We start from the raw sequence: 25850 nt of genomic DNA on the forward strand, positions 1-25850 counted from the left end.
GGAACGAGATGATCTTTAGGGTCCCTTCCAATCCAAACCATTCTGTGATTCTGTGAAGCCCAGGTGGGTCTGCAGAACTCCCCAGCTGTCGAGGCCCACAGCTGCTGCAGGAAGCAGAGGCACCACATGGAGACTATTTAGGACATGGGAGGAGCTCTAGGGCTTGGAGAGGATTGCTGCTGGAATGGTTTTATGCTGGTTTGGGATCCTGCCCCAGCCCAAAGCAGTTCCTGGGACTTGCACTGGCCAGGTGAGAGATTCCCAGAGCAGGATGGAGTGTGGTGGTGAGGAGGGAGCTCTGGGGGGAGGTAACCCCTGGGGAGAGCAGCAAACTGGGTCTGTGCTTCTTGGGCTCACACAGAGCCTGGACCTGGTGTGTATGGGAAGTGCCTGAAATGGAAACATTTTGGAATTAGTGATAAAAGGGTGTTTTTGAAGGACTCCAACCCTTCTCTGTGTGATTTTTTTCAGCCCTTCAGAGCATTTGTTGCTTCTGTTGGTGGCAGAATTCAGGGAATTTGAACTGATTTTTTGCACTGCTTTAGATGCCTAGAAATGGCATCTGCTTAAAGGCATAAGTTATTTGCTGAAAACATCTTGCCCTGCTATGTGGAGGAGAAAAGGCAGGTATTCCTAAAATGAACCCAGTGTTAGTGCAAGTGTTTGCTGGGGGGACAGAAGAGCTGCTACGCTGGGAGAGCCCAAAGCCTCATCTAAAGAGTGTCTGATTTCTATAACAGCCAAACAGCAGATGTTGCCCTATAATCTCGGGCTCTCTTTCCCTCTCCTGCATCTTGCAGAGTTTCACCAGGGTGCTCTCCCAACCTCCAGCAATCTGTGGTTCAGGGACTCGCCTGTAAAAGCCACAGCCTTCTTCTGTTTAACTGTGTTGTGTTCCCTTTCTGTTAAGGAGGCTGAGGGGTGACCTCACTGCTCTCTGCAGCTTCCTGAGGAGGGGGAGCAGGGAGAGAGGTGTTGAGCTCTTCTCCCTGGTACCCAGTGATAGGATGTGTTAAAGTGGTTCAAGGCTGTCCCAGGGGAGGTTCAGACTGGGTGTTAGGAAGCATTTCTTCACTGGTCAAACACTGGAACAGACTTACTGGAGAGCTGGTTGATGCCCAAAGCCTGTCAGTGTTGAGATTTGTTTGGACAATGCCCTTAATAATTTTTTTTGCACTTTTGGTCAGCCCTGAAGAGGTCAGGCAGTTGGACTAAGTGATCCTTGTAGGTCCCTTCCAGCTGAAAATATTTGATTATAACAACTCTTGATGGGTTGTTATTCTGTGATTTGGTCCAGCTGCTCCTTGAACTCTTATCATCTGTGTCCACAACATCCTGCAGAAAAGAGCTTCCTGGTTTAATTGCGGTATAAAAACATGCCTAATTTAGGTTTGGGGGCTATGGTTTTCCCTCTCCACTTGACATCTTCTTGCACACTTGCATTAGAAGAGAAGGTGAACCCTTGATCCCTGTCCATCCTCTGCCTCATAATTTTATGCACTATATCATGGAATCACAGAATGGTTTGGGTTGAAAGGGAACTGAAAGACCATGTAGTTCCCACCACCCTGCCAGGGGCAGGGACATCTTCCACTAGACCATGTGCTATTCCATCTTAATTATCTCAGTCTGAGGGAGCCAAGGGCTCTGCATAGCCAGTGATCTGGCTGAGACAAGCTGTGCTGACCATGGCAGACAAAGGTACAGCCTGTTTCCTTCTGCCTGTGCCTCTGAGTACAGCAGCTCCTGGGTAGAATCTGGGTACTGGGGAGCTGCAGCGTGGTGCATGTGCAGGGTCAATGTCCCACCAGTCCAGCGATATCCAGCTGTGTGCCTGCTGTTCAGTGCTTAACTCAGGGGTTTGGGGAGTGCTTTTGGTGATGTTTCCTCTGAGCAGAGCCCACAAGTTCCTGGGCACGTGTGCCAGGATGTCCCTGTGGCCGGTGGGATGGGCAGTGCTCCTGCAGCAGCACACCAGGGGATGGTTTCCAGGACAGCATTTCCAAAAGGGGGTTCACATGATAGGACTTCTCATGTGGTATGCAGGCTCAGTGCCCTTCCACTGTTGCTTTCCTACTGCCTGAAAGGGCTGCATCTCTCTCATAGTCTTGCCCAGGTTGTGGTTTTCCCACAAAGGGGCATCTCAGCCAAAATTCCCAGAGCAGGAGCTGGCTGTGGCCCTCCCCTCTGGGGAATGATCACCTCTCCCCTTGGTCTCACAGGCTGCAGAGTCACAGCCTGTTGCTCCTCACCTCCTGGAAGGAGCTATGGAAAATCAGAGCCTGGTTTGGAAAGTCCTGTATTTTGTAGGAACCTGCTGAAAGGACGTTTCACAGGGCAGCATTTGAGGGGAATGAGATTTATGTGAGTGGGGGACAGATGAGAGCTGTGTGGGGGCAGTGGTGCTGCCTGGAGGTACTGTCCAGCTTCCCTGCTCTGCTGGCTCGGGCTGCTGCTGATGCTGTCATGGTTCTGATGAGGCACCTCCATCCCCCTGAGCTCTTCCACCCCTCTCTTTGTCCCTGCTTTGCTCCATAGGGGCACTCCAAGCTCAGGCTGAAGGACTTCCATGGTCCTGCTCCCAGCTGCTTCCTACCAGTCATGCCCAACTCCCATGCAGGGGGTTCTGAAGATGTAGATAAATATTTTGTGAGAGCATGGAGTTCACTTGATTAGTGATCAGCACAGCTTTTCAGGGAGAAAACATGGATTTAGAGCTTAATCTCTGCCTCCTGCTGTGTTGCAAGCACTCTGTAAAACCTTGGTGGGCACCAAGGCCATTTTGGAGTTTCAAAGTTAAACAATCCCTCTCTCTCCCCTCCATGTGAACACCAGGAGGATTAGAGAATCAAAGCCTCAGTTGTGAAAATGTTCCAGTTCTCAGGTGTCTCCATGCCTCGAGCCTGCTTGTGTGGCATGACTCCAAATCTTTCTAGCTTGTTTCCTATGCTCAGGGCTAGAGTTGGTCAGGGAAGTTCAAAACAATAATAACCCCTCGATGCACAAATATGTTGAAAACCGAAGGGACAGTGAATTCTAGCATAAATAAATATTAATTTGGTTTTTTGAAGCTTTTCATTTATCTGCCATCTGTGATTCTTCTGATTAAAAAATCATCCCATCATCCAGTCCAAGACAGGAAAGGTCTATCTGGGGTTTAGCTGGCTCACCCTGTGGCACAGAGATCACTTTGCAGACAGATGAACCCGATGGTTCATTTGTGCCCGACAGGCTGAAAATGCCTCATCAAAAGTATCAGGCAAAGAGCTAAAAATTTGCCAGGGAGAATTCAACCAAAACAGTCAGACCCCAGTGCAGAGTTCATGTCCCCTTTAGAAGTAGAGGTTCAGGTCAGCAAAGCCCTTGCTTTGAATTACACTTTCCTGGCCTTGCCTGAAGTTCTGGAAATATCCTCCAAATGTAGTAATATGATGCTGGGGAGAGAGGGAAAACACAAAAGGTAACCAGCCAAGTAAATGTGCAAAGAAAAAAAGAAAAAGCAGTGGACAAAAGGCTTTGCTTTGCCAGCAGTCAAACCATTCAGGCAGCCACAATAGCTGCTCCCTCCCTGTCCTGTGCACTCCAACCCCGTGCATTTGTGGTTATTATCTCACCTGGACCACATTGGTGTTGACAAACAAAAACCTCCCCACACGTAGCTTTCATTTTCTGTGTGTGCACAGGCAAAGGGAAGCAGCCACCTGCCCCTTGGTGCCTGCTGTCCCACTGTCCTTGCTCTGCTTTATTCCCTCTGTGCCACAGCGTGGAACAAAGACCCGAATCATGGCAGAAGATGAATTAAGTGTTTGAAGAACTATTACAACAATTAGGTGGTGAGGCTCAGTGCAAGGGGAGAGCTGAGGGGTCGTGCCTCGAGGGCTGGAGTGCTCTGAGTTCTGGGAAGCTTTGGCTGCTGGTGGAGCTGGTCCTCTGGAGATGAAGCAGGAGAGAAATGCAGGCAACCAGGAGTGGTGCTGGCTGCTGCCATCAGCTGTCCTGTGACTGGCTGCCTAGATAAAGGAACCTGACAGCAAAGGCTTTTTTGGCTCCCCTTCTCCATCCTGAGCTGGTGTGGGAAGCAATTGCCAGCCCTGCCAAGGGAGAGGGAGGGAGAGAAAGCCTGGGAAAGCAAATAGACAGCAGGACAAGGATAACTCGTTAGAGGTGACCTGCTGAATGATGGAGGGTCCTGGAGAGGGAGGAACTGTCCATATACCTGCCCCTCTCCTTGGCACCTGCTCTGAGCAGCTGCAGCAAGATGGGACAAGGGGCACGGTGAGAACTTGGTTTTACCCACTGTGACTGCTTCTAAAATGTGCTGTTACTGTGCAGATCTCCAGCCGTTCGTACTTTGAAGAAAATTCCTAAGGAGGACAGTGGCTGGTGGGAGCAGCTCAGCATTCCTCGGCGCTGAGGGCACATGCTGGAGATAAGGATTATTTCTTCCATTACTCGGCTGGGGAGCTGAGCACCGAGAAATCCCCCGCAGGCTCCAATCAAGACAGTTCAGAGCTGCAAGCAGCCCCAGACCACGGTATTTCTCAATGGAAAATTCTTCTTTTCATGATGGGATGAGAGTCTGGAAATCCCTAGGGCACCTGGATGGCGAGCAGTAGCAGTGTGGATGGGGGAACAGAAACAGAGACCACAGAGCCAAGTTGCTGCCACTAATTTAAGGTTTGTTAGGTGTGATGGTAAGCTGGGTGGTCCATAGGTTTTCCTTCTGTGCTGCTGTTCTCAGAGCACTCCATTTATTTTGCAGCCCAGGCTTGGAGGAAAGCTTTTACTTCCCCAAAATCAGACTTAGTGTCAATGGAAAATGAGATCATTACTCTCTTGCTGGCAGAGTAGTGTGAAACAATGGGGATATGAAAAATGGTAATCTCTAGAAAACAAAGGCCTGGTCTCCCTTGGCAGGTGTTATTTATTTTTTCTAGCAGAGGGAGCAAGAAACTGCAGCTGGAATCTCCAGTTGGCTTCCCAAGATACTACTGTGACATTTTAATGATCTAATTCCCCTCAAAGGTGGCATTTTCACTTGTTCCCCTGACCTATCACTGTACATTCGCTGTGAAACAAACTATCTGCTATCAGCCCTGACATCTCAGGCTCAGAGGAAAAAAAAAATAAGTCCATGATACCAATGCAATGAATGGACTCTCTGCCCTGTGAATCTTTATGAGGGTGTAACTGGCCACTGTCACCATGGGCTCTTCGGGAGCACATCAGTGCCATTCCCCTTGCAGAGGCTGTGACTCAGAGTGCCCTGTGTGTGGTTCCTGGCCCGTTAACAGTCTCTTCCTGCATGGCTAAAGATGATGCTCATGCTGTGAGACCCTTTTCTCCCCTGTGGTGGCAGCTCTTCCCTGCTCGGAGGAGTCACACCAGGCTGGAGTGCTGTTCATTGCCTGGGCGAGGTGACCTGCAGAGGATGTGACACCCAGGATGTCCTGTCCCACAGCCAGGCTCCCCTTTCCACCCTCTGGAGATAAACTAGTTCATGCTGGTGTAAGATGCGTGCAATGAATAACACAACCACAGCAAAATAGTTTATGTAAAGCACTGATGTGGGAGAAGTTTCATAAGAGGTTTCATACCTCAAAAAGGCCTTTTGTCAAAAATAGAAGCCTTTTCTGTAAGGAAAAAAAAAATCAAGTTTCTTCTTGCACAGCCTTACTGTTGTGCTTGTGCTGTTCCTAGCTGCCATGGAGACCTTCTTCTTTCCCAGAGTGAGAGATGCTACTGCAGTCCTTTTCTGAGCAGGACAGAGAGCAGAGGCAGCCCTTCTGGGACTGACTGGGCTGGGGCCACCAGCTTCCACCCACTGGGGCAACTGGCCCCATGGTAAGGCCCATTGGGGATTGAGCTCTTTGCCTGAGATGTTTTAAGGGGCTGCTGAGTGAGCCTGTCTGGTAGGAAACAGCCTGAGGAGGGGTCAGCTGTCAATGTGACCTGCGAGGGAGCAAAGAGGGAAAACTGGCTGGGAAATGGTGTGCAGGGAAACATCCACCTCTGCCATGAGACTGGGTCAAGCCAAAGCAGCTCAGTGCGTGTGTGCTGCTAAACCTGCAGGTGAACGCTGACACCCAGCACCAGCATCTTGTTTTCTTCCTCTGGGGAGGAACCAGGGATGCAGCAAACCCCTAAAAGAGGCAAAAACTGGTCCTCCCTCTTCAGAGAGGGGCAGGGCGGCTACAATGATGGGAAGAAGAATCCAGGCAGAGAAACCAGGCCATGGAAGTCAATGCAAATGACTTTGATCACAGAGTTTCGAGCCCATTTGCTCTGTAGGAAGCACGGCTGTCAGCGGGGATAGGCAGTGAGAGGGGTGGGAGCTCACAGCTTGCGAGATGAAATGAAGAGTGTGGCAGATGCTTTTTTATTTTTTCCCCCTAGCTTCAGAGGGCCCTTAGCGTTCCTTTAATGGCCCAAAGGGGGAATGATCTCAACCCCCAGCCCCACACCCCTACTCTGCTGTGGGTCTAAGTGGCAGCATGATGGGCAGTGTTGGTGTTGCTCCTGCGTGGTGATGGGGCCAGGGAGTGATGGACACCAGAGGGGGCTGGTGATGGCGAGGCACCGGGGCCCTGATGAATCGCCTGTTCTTGTGGCACAGGTAGGTTTGGTGCACTGGAGACCCCAGGAATGCCCCTGGAGCTGCCCAGTGAAGCAGCAGAGCCCCTCCATGAGCAACAGCCAGCAGCATGGGAAGGGAGAGTGCTACCTACACACGGGCTCTGCACAGCGCCCTGGGGAGTGCTCAGATGAGGAAAAGCTCCAGTTATGTCAGTCATCATTTCTAGGCATTTTTAAAAAGAAATCCCTTTGGGGCAGAGGCTCTGTTTTCATTCAGAGCTGCACATGATGGGACGTGTGCCTTTGCTCTAGTTTCTGAGTGCCACTGTTGTTGTAGGTTAATTATCATTAGTAATTAATCATCACCACTCACAGAAAGGCTTTTCCCTGCTGGTCAGGAGTCACAAGGAGCATTAACAGCTTTTTTTTCCCCCCCTGCAAACACAGATCCAGTTTGACTCAGGGCCTCCTCTGGCCCTGGCAACTGCCTCAGAGCCTCACGGACCCTTGGAAGGTGGTTGTGAGAAGTCTGAATGGTCCTGCCTGGTAATTTTTCTTTTTTAATATAATTTAAATAGAGGTAGCTAACTTCTCTTCGTGAGAAAAGTTGCACAGGCTCTCCTAGTCTAAGTCTTGTTGACTTTTGCTTTCTTTAAATAAGTTTCTGACGCAGTGAAACAGCTGGGAAAAAAAAGTAAATCTGGTGATGCATCGCGTGGCAATAAATCAGTTTTCAAAGACGTAGCTGAAAAAAAACACGATTGCTTTTACTACGGTTGAAAAACGAAAAATAAAGCAAAGAGAAGGAAGGTGGCATCAGGATGTCTCTGCTAAGGCCACACCAGGGGAGGGACAGAGCCCGGGAGCCCCGCTGCCCTCATTGTCACGCAGCCATGAGCCATCTCTCCTGGCAGAGACACGTCAGAAGTGCTGCCACTTCCAGCATTGGCCTCCCCACAGCACTCTGGGGTTGATTTATTTTTTCTCTCTCCCTCGCAGATCCAGCCGCCAGGATCCTAAAACGGGTCAGGCATATGGGATCGTGGCATGAGCAAATTCGGCTGGCTCCAGCTCAAATTTATAAGGAACTCAGTTGCCTTTTTATCTTTTTTTTATTTTTTTCCTCCCTCCCTTCAACTCCAACCAAATCCCAAACATAAATTATGGGAACCAGGCGCTTCCTGGTGCCTGCAGCTGCTCAGCAAAATTGACTTTTCCGTCAGCGCTGCCGCTCGGAGCGCAAACCTGGCAGCTGAGCTCCGGACCCAGTTGGAGCCCTGCTTTTCCATTCAACAAAAGTTCAGCCAACTTGGAGCATTTCAGACTCAGTGAATTATTTTCTGACAAAACCGTGGGTTTATTGGGAAATTTCCGGCTGGCTCTAATTGGGACAGCTGTTAAGGCGGCAGTTTTCACAAGAACTAAGAGTTGCTTTCAGATGAGTACAGCTCTTAAAAAGGCTGCTGCTTTGATAGCTGCTCGTTGCCTTTCTTGTCTGATTATTGAGCTTAGTATCTCCCTGCAAGCTTAAAAAAATCCACTTTGCCTGTCTCATCTTTCTCTCCTCTTTACCCAATATTATCTCTCGCCCCTCCTCCTCCTTCAAGGAGACTCTGTCAGTTTGAATTCGACCCTAAATCTGAGCTTTGCAAAAATTAATGTGTAGAGCATTTCAGATTAAGAGAATTTCTCTCTCTCTTTTTTCCTTTTATTTTTTTTAATTTTTTTTATTTTTACCCCTCCACAGGGTTCACAAACAGTGCTGAAAAGTCAAAGCAAACATTTGCCTTGTTGCTTTACCATGGGAGATCCTGCCAAGAAAATTAACGGGGCCTATCTCCACAAAGGGAAAAAACTCATCTCATCCTGATAGTGGCACTGAGAGATGTGCAGCTTGCTGGCTTTCTGTAATGACTTTTTTAATTTGTTTTTTCTTCCTATTCCCACATACATTTTTTGCCTTTTAGCAAGGAGGTTGAATAAAGCACATGAAGGTTCCTGAATAGCTAATTCAGTCCCAGAGTCTATGAGCTGGAAATTTTATGTCCTTAGGGAGCTGTAAGGGCTGGCGAAAGCCCTTGATAAAACAATATTATGAGTCTTACTCTGATCTGCTGGGAATTCCCACCAAACCCACCTTGCTCCCCACGTGGCAATGGGAAGACCTGGCATGTCCTGCAATATACATTGCAGATAAGGAAATTGCTCTGGAGCAAAGTGAGGAATGGATTAAATTTGGTTCATATTGAATCAAATATTTTATTTTTATTTTTTTTAATATGGCTTTCCAGTGAAACAGGAAAAATGAAAAAAATTCATCTTGTCATCTCAGTATGTTGTTCAAACCTAAACACTGGTTCTTTTTCTACCCTTTTATTTAAAGAAAGTCAGGTTTTAAATGAACATCGGTGTGCTGAAGTGGAAAACCTTGAAACACTTAATTTAGAACATGGATCGATGAAACATTTTGGCATTCTTAAGCAAAACATTTTATTTCAAAACAGGTTGGAAAAAAAGTGCTCTCGTCGCAGCTGTTTTTTCTTGGATTGTGATTTTGTTTGTTTTTCTTCTCGTTTAAGCTAATTGCCAAATTCTGCCTATATTTGCCAATTATCTTGCTGCCTCAGGACTCCGTTGTGCACCAGATTTGTGGTTCATTTAAAATGAAAAATCTTTGATTGCAAATCATGTGTGTACAAGGAGCTAATGAGAGCTCCCTGGCTTCTGGGTCGTGATGTGCAGCTTTCTTGCAGGTAGTGCCCGGAGTGGCTACCTGGGAGCAGTGCACCCCGTCATTCCCTAGGGGCAGTGCCTGATGGAGAGCAGTTCTGCTCCTGTTAATAAACTGGCTGCTTGAAAAACACGTGATGCCAGTGCTGTCCCCTCTGGGCTCTGTGCTGGTGCCTCTGCTGCTGCACCAGCCCCTTCCACCAGGAAAGGTGCCCAGCCCTCCTGGGGTTCCCGGGCGCTCCTGCAGGACCTATGGAATACACACAGTGCCTTCCACCCAGTTACCAACCACAGCCCTCCCCCTGGGTGGCAGAGGGAAGGAATTTAAATAAAGAGGAGAGAAGTTTATATTTAGAGCTGGAGGTTGCTCCTTCATCAGATTACGCCAGTTTTAAGTAGGTCAGGCGGGAGACCCAAGATATCCAAGTCCCCTTCAAAGGCATCCGTCCGTCACTTATTATTCCAGGCATTTCCCTTTCACTCTGCCTTCCCTTCACAGTCCTGGTCCTTTGTCACTGTTTCTGGGCTGTGCTGGCTCTCGCTGTCCTTCCCAACACTTGATCCTTTCATTGCCTTTCCCACTCCTCGTCCCTCCTGGCTCCGGTACAGCCCTGGGGACAGCAGTGGCCTCGGCCGTGTCATTAAGCCAAGTGGTGCTCAAGGTCACCTTTTTGAGGTGCAGCCCAGCAGCTGGAGACCAGAGGGGCAGCTGTTTGTGTAGGGTGCTCCTCACAGCACCACATCCCCCCACATTTGGGGTTCTAACCTGAACACACGGGGGTTTAGGTGAAGGCAAGCAACAATAGCAATGAAAACACCCAAAATGCAAAAGAATTCCCCCAACCTCCTTGTTTAACCCTTCTCTTCTAGGAAAATAATTGCCTGCCCTGATCAGGTTGAGAGCACCTGCCTGCTCTCCCCAGCAGCACCAGGATCCAGGTGCCCGTTCCAACCAGTTTCTCCTGTAATCCATCCTAATAATAAAGGCTCTGGACACGTCCAAAGCCCTTCCTGCTCATTCCTGGGCTGCCTCACAACCCAATGCACAGCAAGGAGAACAGCTCATGGGGTGCTGTCACAGGGCTCAGGAATGCAGCAGGCCTGTCACCTTCATTACCCAGAACGACTTAAATCCTTTCTCCTTCAGCACGGGCAGGTCTGACAGAGGTGAGGGGACCTCGCTGGAGCAGACCCTGGGGCTGGTCCTCCAGCAAACACTTCAGCATGCATTAAGTTGTGTTCTCCCAGCTGACTGGGGTTATTTGAGTGCTCATGGTGAGGGACTTTGCAGGGTGGCAGCAGGGAACCCGCACCTGGGAGGGGCAGAGCTTGGCTGGCGCTGGGCAGGTCAGCAGTTCTCCTTGTCACTTATCCCACCCTCCCAGCGGGTCCAGCACAGGCTGTGCTGGGGCCAGAGGTGCTCCAGACCCTCCTGGTGGCCACCCTGACAAATTCACATGCCAAAATCACCACCAAGTAATCCCCACTGGTCTATATTGAGCCATTTTCTTCACTCACTCCCAGTCTATTACGTTTTTCAACTCTCAGTGGAATTTTTTTTTTTTAACTCAAGGCCTCCTTCAAGCTGATCACAAGGGAATGCTGAGTGCTTGTTTTTTAATATTCTGACAGGTGCTATTTTGCTATTTGCTTGTGATGATTCAGGACATTTGCATCTCTTTGTCCTTAATTAAAAAGCACTTCACCCTTGCTGCAGGGGTATGGCAGATTTCTCTTGATCTATTCATTTTGGGGGACTTTTAATCAACATATCCACTCTATAGGTGCGGGTGCATTTCTGGGAAGGGGGGTGAAGCTTAGCACGATGTGGAGAGCTGTGTGGGTGTAATTATGGCTTGCTCTTTATTTTTTTTTTTTTTTGAGGGGGGTGAATTTGACTGCAGTTGAAAGGCATTTTCTAACAGCCTCCTAGAAGACAGGAGTCCCCTGTCCACCAGACACACGGGCAATGACAAAGACAAAATTTGCTGCAAAGCAAAATTTGCTGGGAGCTGGCAGAGCTGCCCGTGGAGTCAATGCTCTGCCAAGAGCCTGCAGACAGAGTGTCCCCCAGGTCACAGGACCCTCATCAGATCCCACTCTGCTTGCACAGACACGATCTGGCTCAGCTTATCTTCATCTCTGCACTGCAACCCCTCCTGCAAACACCCAGGGCTGGGCACGTCCCTCTGCAGAGCGTGGGACAGAGCTGTGTGTGCTTGCTGTGCCACGACGGGGTGCGTTTGGAGCATGCCCTGGATGACCTGTGGTCTCCTCCACACACACATTTTTTGCAAGGTGAAAGGGCAGCACCTTGCCCAGCAGGGCCTTTTCCAATGGCAGCACGTGTTGCCTTGGGCTGCCAGGGAGGCTGAAAGTACCTGTGAGCCAAGGAAGGGATTCAGCAGCAGCTCAGCCGGCAATGACAAGTCCATAGTCTGGAAGCAGCTTCCACTGTAGGAACCTCCCAGGCCTTAGGGGAAGATGCAAGGAGAGAGAAGATCCCTCCATGGAGCCTTGGCTGAGGATGAGAGGGTGCTGGCACAGCACTGTCTGCAGGGATGGTGCAAGGCAATGGGATGCAGAGGGGTGAGGCAGTCCAGGCAGGGTGGTGGGAGCAGGGTGCTGTGCTGCCCTGGCTCCTTGCCATGAGAGCCTGGGATGATGGGCAGCAAACACCCTTCCTGAGGCAACTCCTTCCATCGCCCCAGTACAGGTAATTTCTCTGCAGGTCTTTCCACCTGGCTGGATCCCCCTCACAGGCAGGGTGGTGAGAAGGGCCTGCAGACCCTCCTGGGGTTCCTCATCCTGGGAAAACCATCCAGCTCCTCATGTGCTGCTGCTCTGGCTTGTCCCCAGCCCCATGGGGAAATGAGAACTGGGCTTTGCCTTGAGGACCTGAACCTGCCAGGCAGCAGTGATCCCAGGGATGGGGTCCCAGGGGCTGGGTGCTGAGATCCTGTGACTGCTTTCGAATATTCCAGCCTTAACTCTTCTGTCTCCTCCCACAAAATACCAGGCTGAAAAACAGCTCCAGCAAGGCTCAGTGTTGATCTGTTCTGCTTTTCCAGGCTGGGGAGCGCAGGCTCACAGGAACCTTTGAAGATTATTTCCCTTCAGTTTTCTGAAGAGACTTCAGCCTCCTCTCAAATCTTTTTATTTTGCCTCCTTTCAACGCATCGGCCCGATTTCTCTGAGACTTAACAGCAATGAACAAGATTAAGATTGGAGCTTAGAAAGTATTAGGAGAAGATCTCTCATTCCTGACGTGCTGGCAATTACCAGACCCTAGTGCCAGCATCTCTCTTTTGGAGAGGCACTACGTGTGCAGGCGTTTCTGCTCCGATGGCTTTGGGAGTGCAGAGCTGGAGGGCACCGAGTGCGAAAGCCGCAGCTCACGGTGTCTGCTCCTTTGCACTTCAGCTGCCACTGATTGCTTTGGGCAGCCAGAGGGGCTGGGATGGAGGGGGAGAAAACCAGAGAGGAGAGGCAAGGTGGGTGCTGGACACAATGGCACTGGCTGTGTTGGCCGGATGGGGTCTGGATTTCTGCACGATGAGGGGTGAGGACTGTTGGGTTGGGAAGTAAAATCCCAGAGCAGGGGTGCCCGAGAGGGGCTCACCATGCCTGGCAGCCACAGCAGCACAGCCCAGGCTCGTGTGCAGCTCTGGGTTGATCTAGGTCAGTATTTCACAGGAGATCCAGAGCTAAGGAATAGAGCAGTGCTGGCATTTCTCCATGTGCTCCTGCGAGCACGGGCTGAGGAGAATCTCAGACGCTCACAAGGGTGGGGAGGTGGAAAGGGTGCAAATGGCAGTGCCAGCAGTGGAGAACAGCTGGATAGGGTCTGGACTGGGAGAGCAGCTCTGCTCTGCCATACACTCGGGAACAACACTCTGGAGGCATGACCATGGCAGGCTCTCAGGGTTAACTGTGCTCCTGTGTCCCACCTGGGCCAAGAGGACATGGAAGGAGAGGCAGTGCCATTGCCTCCCCCATCTGGGAGTGGGTAATAGCAGCACATCAGATGGTCTCACTCCCCTGCATGAATGATGCTTTGGGGCAGAGGTGGAAGAGAGTCTGTCAAGCTGCTCCAGGGAAGGAGCAGACACTGCCCCTGCCCTGAGCAGGCATGTGCTGGGCATCCCACATGCTGGATGGGTAAAATGCATCAAGGTGTGCCAAGCCTGTTCTCAGCTGGTCACCTCCCTGGTGAGCTCTTGCTGATGCAGCCCTGCTGGGTTGGCACCATGGGCTGCAGTGCCACAGTCCCAAGCACTGCCTCTCTAAAAAAACACAACAAAAACCTCTACAGTGTGTCCCTTGAGCTCAGGGACTTGGGAGAGAAGAGCATGTCCCGGGGGAAACACTGGCCCTTCACACTGGAGGAAATTTAAACAGGCCTTGGGAATGTCTAATAGATCCCAAGAAGTAAAGAGGTGCGAGAAAATGGGCTCGCTGCTGGCATCACTCCTGCAGCTTCAGAGCCAGGCCCACGACAGGGAGCAAGAAACGCAGCTTGTGTGACCCCAGCTCAGGTGGTACCTGCAACAGGAGAACCTGTGCTCTGCCTCAGCTCTGGAAGGAAAAGCTTCTTGCACTGTTTTCTCCACTTGTCAACCGTCCTGCGTTATCCTCGGGCTGACAAAATGTCAAGCTGCCAGGCAAACCACAGCGCTGGGGTGAGGGGGAAAGCGGAGTGCAGGGCTCGGATCAGCTGCTGGAGATGGCTGTAATTGAACATCTACACTCAGCCACAGATGAGCAGTTCCCATTATTTACTGGTGTATAAACATTCCCGAGACAGCGGAGAGAGAAGTCATTGAAATCCCCGCGTCCCTGGATGGAAATGCCTGAGGGTATTAACAATAAAAAGCAAATCTGCCTCCCTCTCTCCCCCTCTCAAATCTCACCAGGGGGACCAGCAGGGGATGAGGTGCCCTCAGCTCTGCCTTCAGGGCTGCAGTACGGAAAGGGTCAGGCAGGGTCACTGCTGGCCATGGGGTTTTGGTGGTGAGCACCACCTTCTGCATGTGTTGGCTCTGCTCTCAGTCCCAGTGTGTCCTCTGGAGAGCCCTAAGATCAGGTTTTTCCCAGCTATTGAGCAACTCTGGGAGGAATCACTCTGTGAAATACAGTTTGCATCCCAAAGACAGTTTTTGTTGCCTCCATGACCTCCCTGGCTCCTTTTCCCCTACCCTGAACTGCTGTAGCACAGGTTGACAAGGAGCTAGTGTATCTCCATCCAGAAGCAGACACATTTCTACAGTGAAGAGAAGCAGCTGCTCCTGTTCCTGCAGCTGCATGTCCCCAAAGTTTGTATCAGCAGTTGCACAGAATTTAAAATAATGATGTTCTGCCTGGGAGTTATTCTGGGGGCTAAACTACCAGCTCACGGCCCTGTGCTGGACATACAAGGTCAGATGCAGGGATGGCATAGCTGCAAATTCTATTTGAAAAAAGTATTGAAACACCTGGTGCTCAGTTTGCTGAGATTTTTCCCTTTTTTGTCCAATGCTGCCAATTCTCTTCCCTTTCCCAGCCTTTCCCATGTGCGTTTTCTCTTTTTACATTTCGATCCCTGGGAGGGATGTAACACATTCAACCCTGAGCTGGGGAGGGGTTCAGAAAGGCAGAGCCATAAAAGCGCAGGAAACAGCACCTTTCCCATCCCCAGGGTGACAGCAGGAGCCATGCTGACACACAGGATCAGATCACCTAGCATTTGGTGATCTCTTTCCACTAAGCAACTCATTTTGAAGAGGGACTGTCCACAGTGAAAGGAACTCCAGATGCTCCTTCAGGCCTGACGTAGCAGCAGAGGATGAAAGTAAAGTTCCCACTCCTGTCAATGCTCTTGTCACCCTCTGGGACACCTTGCACCAGCTCCTGCTACGGCCTGGGCTGTCCTCCCACACCCTTCATTCTCCTTGGAAAACATACACGTCACATTTGTTCAGACTCCAAACACATTTTTTTAATCTGTCAGCACTGCAAGTTCACTCCAGCACCTAAAAACCACACTGTGTCCTGTCTGCTTCATCTATCATCGCTGCCCAGAAAGGTGGGAAGGCAGAGTCCAGCTGAAGTGGTTATTGATGTCATGTGAGCCCAGATGCAGCATCTGCTGCTGTGCCTGGTGAGCCTGAAAAAGACAAAACCTCGGTTATGTTGAACAAATGCCCTGATAGGGTAAACAAATGTTTCTACTGTGCAGGACATGCCCCAACTTGGAGAAAAGGGTCAAGGCTTATACAGGGGTTTTCATCCTCCAAGTTTCCCAAAGGGACCCTGCAATCAGCTTCTCCTCAGATGTCCTTCCCCACTCTCATGCCAGGTCTGTCAGCACACTCAGCCTCAGGGATGCTGCTGTAGGAGACTCACAGCCCTACCAGCCTCTGCCTTCTGCCAGAGCACACAGCTCTGGGCATGGAGAGGACATCCATGGGAAGCCTTGGCCTTGGAACCTGCGCTGCTCCCAGAGGATGCGCTGGGTAGGTGACAGCTGGAGCCCCAGTTCATTATCAGGAGGAGAATGAGCACCAAGGACAGCGGCTCTAACTGTGCTCTGTCCTCAGACCTGTGACGAGCAGCGATGGGAGGAGGGGAAGGCAAGTTCACCTCCATGCAGCCCTTCAGAGCTGTCTGCTGCATGGTCCTGGCAGTAGCTGCCTGAGAACGCCCTGGCAGCTCCTTGTCCTGGCGTGCCCAGCTCTGCCAGCAGTGCTCTCAAGCCTGACCTCTCCCTGTAGAGCTCCGTGGGATCTGTGTCTGCCTGGGGTCCCCCAGTCCTGCTCCTCCACACTTGGAGAGAGATCTGTCTGAGGCAGATTTTGCAAACGCCTGCGTTTTCTCAGAAATGAGCTCCTGAACACCTTGGGATAACACCTTTCTCCACTTGCATCTGTTTTCCCTCTGATGTGGCCCAGAAGAACTGTCTCCTTGGAGAGAGACACTCCTTGTCTTTGGCATTGCCTGAGGCAAGGAGTGACCAGCCCTTTTCACGGGGAAGAGGCAGGGAAAGAACTGCCTCCTGCCTTCCCCTGCTGCTCCAGCCTGCAGTCACACACACACACCTCCCCCCCGCTGAGGGAGCAGGCAGCACAACCCCTGCAGAGGGGTTTTGGGACAGCACGGGGAGATTTGGACAGGCTGTGGATGTGCCCAGGCTCATCCTTCTTAAAGCACAGCCGTCCTCGCAAGGTTTGGGATCCTGAGCCAGGGCTGGAATTGTCTCCTTGTCTTCCAGAGCTAAATCCTGCAGTGAGGGCTGCACGATGAAACCCTCATTTGCTGTGGCAGCTTGGCCCCCCAGGCTCTGGGCTCATGAGGACTCTGTAAATAATAGGTTTTATTAGTTTGCCGGTTAAACTGAAATACCAGAAGGGATAAAAAGCATCTTGAATAAAACATCGCATCTCCTGTTTAAGTTTGGAATCCCATGACAGTAGACCTCAAAACAAATGTCTCTTTAAAGTGGAAAATAAGGGGCTGCTTCCTCCCAAAACACTGGTGCAGGACATTTTGTCCTCCTCAGCATGTGGGCTCAAGGTGGTTTTTCCTGGTCAAAATAAGTCACCATGAATTTGAAATGGGTTTCTCACTGGCTGAGCCTGTGCTGCTGATAAATAATGTGCTTGCTTGAAAAGCAGTGCTCTCTCTTCCCTCCAGCACCATCAACATGCTTCATTCTTACCCTTGGTCCAAGGAAAAGACTCGGTACCAGTCACAAAAAGAAACCACCATAGATGAAGGAGAAGACCAGGGAGGACAGCTGTTTGGATGGTCCTAGTGCATACCCCTGCCTGGAAGGTGTCCTCAAAACAGCATCATAAGGGGACACCGTGATTCCCTAACACTGCTCAGACCATCTCCATCTCCTTGAGTGCCAGTCCTCCCCAGACCTCTCAGTTCTCAGGTAGCTGTAGGGGTGGTCAAAAGAAATCAGTCCCGTGAATTTCCCCACACACCACTTCACATCCTGCGTCTTGAGGGGGAGCTGAGAGCACAGATATGAACCCCTGGGTTTTCTGTGATCTGCTCATGACCAGAATCCTTGACAGCTACATCCTCCCTGCAGCTACTCTTGCACCTTTCCCAACTTCAGCTTCATCTGGATCCCTCAAGAACTTCTGGAGCAATCCAGTGGTTTGCTTTGAAGCTTAAAGAGCTTTTTCCACCTTCACCGTTGCTTTGATATTCATTATTTACTCTTTTGACATGTGCTTCCTGTACACTCTGCCATCCCAGAGCCGGCTTCTTCGCATGCAGTAAAGGAAACATAATCTGCAGTTGCTCCATCAGAGGGAAATGCCATCTCAGAGCCTTGGTGCCTGCAGCTGGCTCCTGTGGCTTTGGGGCTGCTCAGATCTCATGCTTGAAGGCTAAAGGTGATCATGACAGGAATCAGCAGGGGAGAGAGCCTCGAAAACCCACCCAGCTGTGCTGCTGTTATTGATCACTGGTACTCCTGGAGCACTCCCAGGCACCAAATTCCCATTTGTCATGGGTGCTGCCAGACCTCTGGGAGATGCAGGACCAGGCCCCTCTGGGGACCATCTCCTGCAACTCAGCCTATAACCACATGACAAAAGACAATTATTGGTACCTCATGTAAATCTAACAAAGTTTGTTCCGATCAGCTCTCACCCCAAACGGATGCTGGCAGTGAAAAGAAATGCCCGAGTGCAGCTTGGCAAACTGTAAAGGCAGAGAGCGACAGGCTGGAAGCCCACAGCCCACTCACGACCCCCCAGCTCCTACCCACGCACCCTCCCGGCTGTTTTTGCGGGACAGCAGCCCCAACAGGTGGGAAAGGACCCTCTCCCCGGCTGCATCTCCCTGGCAGCTCAGCCCAGCGGGGCCTGACGCCTCGCGTATTTTAGCGATAATTACCCGCTCTTTCTTTTTTTAGACAAACACCCCAACAGTTGTGCACGGGAGAAAAAAAAGAAAAAAAAAAAAAGAGAAGACGAAAGAAAGCGAGCATTAAGAGAAATCAAACGCCTTGTTACGCAGAGGGGGAGCGAGCGCTCCTCGCACCAGCTGACGGTGCTCGCTCCCCGGCAGCGCGGCTCCGGCAGATGCGCGGGTGCCTCTCGGTGCTCCCCCCCGCCGGCGCCCAGCCCCGGGGGTGCGGGGGAGGCCGGCCCCTGCGCGGGGGGGTCGGACCCGCTCCGAGCCCCTCCCCGCCGCGGACCGGAGAAGAGATGCCCAACTTTCCCCTCGGTGCCCGGCGGCGCGGAGCGGGGCGCGGAGCGCGGGGCCGCGCGGGCGGCGGCGGGGCCGGAGCGCGGCGCATCGGGCAGCGGGGGGGCCCCGCGGCCGCCCCCGGCCCGGCCCCGCGCTGAGCCCCGCCGGGCGGGCGCACCGCCGCCGCCGCCGCCCCCGGGGCCGCCCCTCGCCTCGCCGAGATGCCCGGGACGGTGCTGCTGCTCTGCCTGGCCCTCGGGCCGGTCCTGCGCGCCAGGTGAGCCCCCCACGCCCTCCCCGCCGGCCGGGACGCCCCCTCCCCGCCTCGGTTTACCCGTCGGGGCAACGGGAGAGGAGAGGGCTGAGTCGCGGTACCTCTCCCCGTGTCCCCCCACCCCACTCCGGCTTCAGTGGGGGTTTGGGCACCTCCGTGCCCCCAGCGGTTCCTTCCAGGCGGCCTCGAGGCAGGATCGGGTCCGGTCGCGACAGCACCTAATGCCTGCATGTCCTTTGCACTCCGGGCTCCTCTTGGCATGCCGGAATCGAGAGGGCATCCCGTTTTCCACGCCGCCATCACCTCGCTGGCTGAATCCTGCCGGGGGCTGAGCCCCTTCTGAGGGTGTCCAGAGCAGGACCAGAGGGAGCTCGGCACCTCCTGAGACCTCCATCCGTCACCGGGACATTTCCACGTGCAGTCGGGCAGGGTGGGAAGGAGCTTGCGTCCCCTTCCCTGCGCTCCATCCCCTGGCACCCCGAAGCCCCCGCAGGGCTTGCAGCCTGGCAGGAGGAGGGGGCAGCGCGGGCTCCTGCCTTGCTCTACAGGTTGGCCGCGGGTCCCAGCTCTGGGCGCCGGCCGGGAGCCACCCCGATGCCCCCCGTGCGCTGGGCGAGGAGGAGAGCGGAGGCAGGGGCTGGCAGGTGACACTTCTCTCCCAGGGCCAGCGGTTCGTAGCGCTTTTCTGTAAACAGCGATGAAAGGGCCCACGCACAAGGGGTTTTCAAGTTTCTTTTTCCTTTTTTTTCTGGTTTTTTTTCTTTTTTTTACAATTCCTAGCCCTGCTGATGAGTTTAATGGCTAGATGGGGAAAGAACATGTTGTCAGCAGATTGTTACCCCCAGGGCTTGGGGGAAGAGGGATTTTACTGGCTGAAGCTAATTGGCAGAATAAGCCGCCTTAAAGCCGATCAAATCCCATTACAGATGCAGTCAGGGACCGAGAGCATGAATCCTGCTACTAATGGTCTGCTCTGCCAAGGCTTCCCGACCCTGGGTGCAGGCGGAAATTCCATTGCTGCCACAGTCCTCCAGGGCTTGGCCTTCCCAGGGTCGGGGCAGCGAGAGCTGCCCCACAGCTCATGCCCTGACACCCAACCTCTCCTGTGCATGGACACAAAGCCTCCCGGCAGTGTGGTGGTCCTGGGGGGCATTTGAGGGCTGAGAGGGGGATGGATCCATGGTGGTCCCGGTCCCTGTGCCCTACAGTCCCTGCAGTGCATTGCCACGAGCCCTGCATTTTGAGAGGGTGAGTGGTAAGCTGCAGGATCACATGGAGGAGCAATTAAGTCCTGTATTCACGTACCCTTGAGCGGGAAGGTTCACCCCACATCTGGCCCAGCTTCCCTTCTGCCCAGTCCCTCATGTCTGCCTTTTCCCTGGACCCTGCTTTGCCAGGAGCAGTGGCTGTGAATGTTGGGGGGGGGGGGGGGGCATGGTAGAGTGGGAGAGGAATCCTGTGAGAGAAGGAGAAAAGGAGCAAGGATCTTGTTCTGCATTCACTGCATTTTTCCTGTATGCAGTTTGTGGAGGGTGAATCTCCTCTGCCCTACACATTTTGGTAGGTGCTGGGGTGAGGAGCACGGTTCAGGTGCTATGTGTGAGAGATGTTCTCCTGGTAAAAGCAGCAAGATCCATCTCCTGGCACTGGAGCAGGCTGGATACTTTGTGCCAGGTGACTCAGCACTCCCCAGACAGTCCCCCCAGCACAGAGCCTAATTCAGTGTTTCCCAGGGCACTGCCTGGGCTGGGATCAAGGCACTCAACTTTGAACCCTGCAGGCAGGATCCCTGCACAGCATCACACCATAGGAAACCTGGGCTTGGCAGGTGGTTTAAACTGTGCAGACTTGACCATTGGGGCTTCATGGAATGTACTGTAAAAGGAGAGGTACAAAGATGTGAAATTTTGGTAGGGGGCTGTTTAGTGAGCCCCCTGTCCTTTAATCCTCTGCCCACTTCTAATTCAGAGTAGTCTGCCTGAATGTCCCTGTGCCTACAACCCTAGGAGGCATTGGGATGGGTGACTAGAAGGACACATTAGTATGTGGTAATTAGAATTGACCACAGTGCTTTTCAACCAAGGGAAATGTTGTTCTTGCATTTTGCTGCTGTCTATTCCTCGGGAGCAGGGGAGACTTTCAGCTGTGTTTGCAGTGGGGCTGGATACAGCCCTGGGATCTGCATCTTCCCTGGGAGGCTCCTGCCTCAGGGCTTGCAAATAGTAGTGGGTGTGCATCCTAGACAAGCACCACCAGCCGTCCTACCAGGCAAGGAGCAGAAGTGCCTTCAAGGGCTCATGGCACATGTTGCTCTTCCCCTCCTCCTGCCTGACAAGGGAAACCTTGTCAGACAGCTCAGGCACTGGGGTAGGGAGCCAGCCACCAGCTCTTCAGGTGGCTTTGACCAAGAGTGTGTTGGGAAACCTCAGCAAAACAGGTGTCTGCTGGAGTAAACCAGGCTCGGGGAGGCAATGCAGAGCACTGTCCTGCTGTAACGCCACGGGTTGCCCAAGGAGGGTTGTCCAACCCCATCCATTTATGTGAGCACATCCGAGGGGACAACTCCCTGCCGTGCAAGCCTCCTGCTCTGGGCACCAGCAGGAGCTGCCACAGCCCCAACTGCATCTGTCAGACCAGGGATTTCCTCGCAAGGTCCCCAGTTCTGCCCTGCTGTCACCCCCCCAGCCCAGCTCCTGCCCACACTCTGGCTGTGTCCCATCCCCAGGGCCCCCACAGGAGGGCTGTGAGGAGGGCGTTTTGACATTTTAATAAGCAGAGGTGAGGAAAGATGGCTCTGCCTTTCCTCCTGGCTGCACAGAGACATATGAGAACTGGCTGTCCCCTGTCACCAAGCCAGTCACTTTGTGCCTGGAGATGGAGCCGCCAGGCCAGCAAGTGTTCACAGCACGCTGGGGATCACTGCAGGTCTGCACTGTGACATTTCCATTAGCAGCTGGAGGGGGGATGCACATGCCACCTTAATACCTCTCCTCTGCAACAGATCTTGGACTCTTCCTGTCTCAATTTAAAGTGGGGCCACCAGGAAGAAAGACTGGGGAGGAGGCAGTGGCAGGAGAGTCACACTGTTGACCAGCAAGGGCTGGTGTGTGTCTATGGGTGCACAGACAGCAAAAGTATATTTTCTCCAGAAAAAGCTGGCTTGCTTATGCTAAGATGGCTTAGTATGGTTTAGTCGACCAGGATTAGCTGCATTAGCAAAAAGCATATTTTTGGTAGTGTCACTGCATCTGTAATAGAGATATGGCTCCCTGGAAATGTTAGCCCAAGCCTTAGGATGTTAATCAGTGATACTAAATGGGGGGAAGCCAGGAGACTGAGGGCAGAGTAAGCAGCCTGGGCTTGTTCAGCCTCAAAAGAGATGTTTTGGACTCTACTTTAGCCTTATGTCTTGGAGGAGCTGCATGTTTGGCAGAGCAGTGGGACACACAGTGTTCAGTGCCAGCAGGTGACTGGGCTGACTGGGTCAAGGGACCAGTGACACAAAGTTTTGGTGTAGCTGTTCCCACTTTGCCAGGGACAGCCTCCATCACCCAAAACACTGGCAGCAAGGGAGAGCAGTCAGCGTTGCTTTCCCCTGCCCCGAGCTGTGCTGTGGGCTCGTCTCCCTCTTTGCTTCCCGCAGGAGCGGGGCCAGCCGCACACTCCAGCTCCGCGCAGCTTTTGGGTGATCGCAGAGTGGTCCCCTGTTCCTCCTGCGACTGCTGGAGACTCGGAGATCCTCTGCTCCGCTGCATTTTGGAGGAAGCGCTCCAGAGAGAGAGCCAGGCGAGCCCTCGCTGCCGCTGCTCGGATGGGGAAGCGCATCCTGACAGCGTTGCTTAACACTCCTTAAGCATCGTTAGAAAGTGCAGCGCAATCAGACAGGAAACAAGGAGCTGATGTACCAACACCTAATGTGCGGCGGCAGGCAGCCAGCTGCGCGCAGCCCAGCCCTCGTCGGGGGACGCATCCCGGCGCCTGCAAGCTGGGGAGATGCAAAGACTTTTAAAGTGATTGTGAAAGCACGTTTCGTCTGGGGCTTCAAAAGAGGAGCATCTGATAAATTGGCCGCAACATGTCAATTTGATGCTTCCTCCCCCCTCCAAGTGCCTTTGCCAGGCTGTGCCTCCCCAGGCGCTGGAGGGAGATGTGTATCCGAGATGTGTATCCGCGGTGCCTCATCGCACCTCGGAGCTGCGAGGCTCCAGCTGGGAAGTGTCAACACAGTGGCAGCTCCCGCTGCGAGAGCCTTTCTGGCGCTGGAGCAGGTGACACGCTGGCATGGCAGACGTGGAGGGGGGTGTGCCGGGCGTGGGATCGCTCGGCATCCTCTCCCACATATGGCTGTGTCATTCCGGAGACAATCTTGTGAATGAGCTGCCCAGAGCAGCGGCAGGTGGTTAGAATTTCCCGGGTGACCATGTGGACCTAATCTAATTAGACGGTTAGGAAAACTCCTTTAGGAAAAGGGAGGAGTGAGAAAGGTTTAGAGAGGGCAGATTTGAAAGGCAGTGAGAGAAGCTCTTGCTAAGTGGATCATGTCCAAAGGAGGATACAAGCTTTCCTTGCCTGGCTTGGAACTGGAAGATGGGGAAGATGGAACATCTTTAAATGGGAGCTCACGCCAAAGGCTGGGGAGGAAGGGTTGGTGAGGGCAGGCAATGGGTTGTGGCAGGTCTTGGCCTGAAGGCAGAGGAGTTTGCATAAGGCTTTAATTTCTGAGGATCTGTGCAGGGCAGATGGCTGGGTTCCTGGCATGCCAGATATACATGCTGCCTGCTTGGTAGTTTTAGGACCTCCTTTTCCCTGAAATGCTTTTATTGTCAATGCCTTGCTCCCCAAAAACACTGTTTTGTCACTGTCTTCTTCCTCAGAGGAAGCCTGCTTCAGGTGTCAGCAGCAGGCAGAGCAGCTCAGGTATTCAGGGTTAACAGGCAGCTCCAGGAGCAGGAGCTGCTGGCAGCAGAGAAGGGACAGGAATGGGATGAGCAGGAAGGCAGCGAAGAGCAGGGACTGGTTCCCACACCTCGGGGCTGAGTGGTGTGTCTCCAAAGAAAGCTGAGGAAGATGTGGAGCACCCCATGCCTGCTAGTCTTTACCACTGGTGATAAGGCCCCTGCATGTCTGGGGACCTTGAAGTGAGCAAAGGTGCCAGGTGAGTTGTGTCTTAGCAAGTGTGGCCGAGAGGAGATCCCTGAGCTCCTTATGCTCTGCCTTTTAGCTGCCCTGCATCCTTCTCCCTTAGTATCTCCAAAACACAGCTGTGCCCCTGCTCCCACAGAGCACCAGGGAGCTTCCACAGCCACGTCTCTGTCTCTTTGTATCTCCACTCCAGGTGTGAGAGCACAGAGGAATACGATTACGATTACCTCAGCATCAATAAAACCTGGGTCCTCACCCCCAAGGCACAGGAGACTGATGCCACACAGATCCTCAACTCGCTGCTGAAGAACTATGACAACAAGCTGAGGCCCGACATTGGCAGTAAGTGTCCCCTGAGGTTCCCTATGGCCAGGGGTGGTGCCTGGCCCAGCTGTGTCTTGTGTTTCCTGTGCTTTTGTGACTGCTGTAGTTGTGATTTTTGGGGCGGTAGAGTCGTGCTGGTCCCAGATGCTCCCCTTGTCCTCAGCCCTCTGCAAATGATCCCGGCCCCAGCTTACTCAGCCCTATTTTATTTTCTTTGCAGTCAAGCCCACGTTCATTGATGTGGATATATATGTGAACAGCATCGGGCCGGTGTCTGTCATCCAGATGGTGAGTGCTCGCGTCGCTGCAGGGTCGGGGTGTCACCACAGCTGAGTGTGGCAGGGGGCTGGCCCAGCCCTGCTGGTTGTGTTGTGCTGGCCAGATGTGGTGTGAAGGTGCTGTTGTCATGAGAAGAGGTTTCCCCTCCCTTGGGAAGAGGTGTTGTGACCCGCCGGTGGCCAGAAAGACTTAACCACTATCACTGGTTAGGAGCAAAGTCCTCGAGGGCCCTGGGTGAGCTCAGCAACCTTATACCATGCTCATGAGTTCAGAGAGAAGGATGATGATGCTCTTTGATCTCCCCTGGCACTGTGTTGACAGACATCTCTGCCTGCTGGCTTTGCCATCTGCTCCCTGGGAAGTGTGTGGGCACCAGGATACTCGGGGCAAGTTGTGCCACCCTGGTTGAGCCAGGGCAGTGGTGGCAGAAGAAGGGGCAATGTGCTTCCAGGAGGACTGAGATAGGTACCTGGAGATGGTTTCCATGGCAGTGGTCTGGTGGTGTGAAACTTGGGTGTCCAGGCCTGGCATGTGGTGCTGGGGAAGGAGAAAGCAGAGTGCCTCAGGTCCAGTGTCTCCTCTTTGTAATGTAGCACCTTAGAGTGATACCACCAAAACTGTGATGATTTCTCCTCATGTCTCAGGACCCAGCTGTACTGGGAGCTGTGGATACACTTAACAGAGACAGTCGTTGATCTGGAGAGCCTTCAGGCCATGCACTGGATATCAACTGTTGATTATTTATTTTTCACAGGAAACTTACATTATTATTGTTATTATTATTATTATTTTTATTTTCTCTGAGAGGTTGGGTTTTTTCTCTTTTTCAGCAAGGAAAAAAACTGACTGCTGTCAGGTTTTGAAAGACTTCTTTGGTCCACTGGGCAGTGGGGTGGAAAGGACAAAGGAGAGGTACAGCCAGGACAATTAGGCTTTTCTTGTCCCTCTCAATGCAAAACAAAGCAGGAACAAAACCAGCCCCCTTAAACTGAAAAAAAAAAAAAGTTCCCAAGATGGGCATGTTATTTTTAGTTTCCGAAGTACAAAATTTCCACTGAACAAACCCCTCTGGGGATGGAGGAATGGCACTGTAGCTGCAGCACCACTTCTACTCCAAAGAGCATTTTGAAGCAGCTGCTCACGAGCCACCAGATGGGCACCTGGCTGGGCGCTCGCTCACACGGCGAGGGCACCATCAGGAGGCCCAGCAGGGGCGGCCTCAAGGCTGAAAATTTCCTTGCTTTGTGCCAGTGTGCCCGGTCTCCAGGAGAAGAACCACACCCCGAGCCGTGTGGATGTCATCCCTGGCTGCCAGCAGGTACCACGAGCTCCT

At 52.5% G+C, this 25850-nt stretch overlaps 1 protein-coding gene and 1 long non-coding RNA gene across 2 annotated transcripts in view; one reads left to right on the forward strand and one right to left on the reverse strand.

Moving 5' to 3' along the window:
- Window positions 1–8805: 8805 nt before the first annotated feature.
- LOC135421308 (uncharacterized) lies at window positions 8806–20191 on the reverse strand. Its single transcript, XR_010433959.1, has 2 exons — window positions 18998–20191; window positions 8806–17880 (listed from the first exon to the last, which is right to left on the reverse strand). It is a non-coding gene; the product is annotated as an uncharacterized LOC135421308 (long non-coding RNA).
- Window positions 18674–25850, forward strand: part of GABRE (gamma-aminobutyric acid type A receptor subunit epsilon) — a 35987-nt gene continuing 28810 nt past the window's right edge. Inside the window, exons 1-3 of the mRNA XM_064669609.1 lie at window positions 18674–18775; window positions 24108–24256; window positions 24459–24526. Coding sequence (XP_064525679.1) covers window positions 18720–18775; window positions 24108–24256; window positions 24459–24526 — 273 coding nt within the window. The 5' untranslated portion in view covers window positions 18674–18719. The remainder of the gene's footprint in view (window positions 18776–24107; window positions 24257–24458; window positions 24527–25850) is intronic.

Source organism: Pseudopipra pipra, chromosome 13, assembly GCF_036250125.1.
Source record: "Pseudopipra pipra isolate bDixPip1 chromosome 13, bDixPip1.hap1, whole genome shotgun sequence".
NCBI lineage: Eukaryota > Metazoa > Chordata > Aves > Passeriformes > Pipridae > Pseudopipra > Pseudopipra pipra.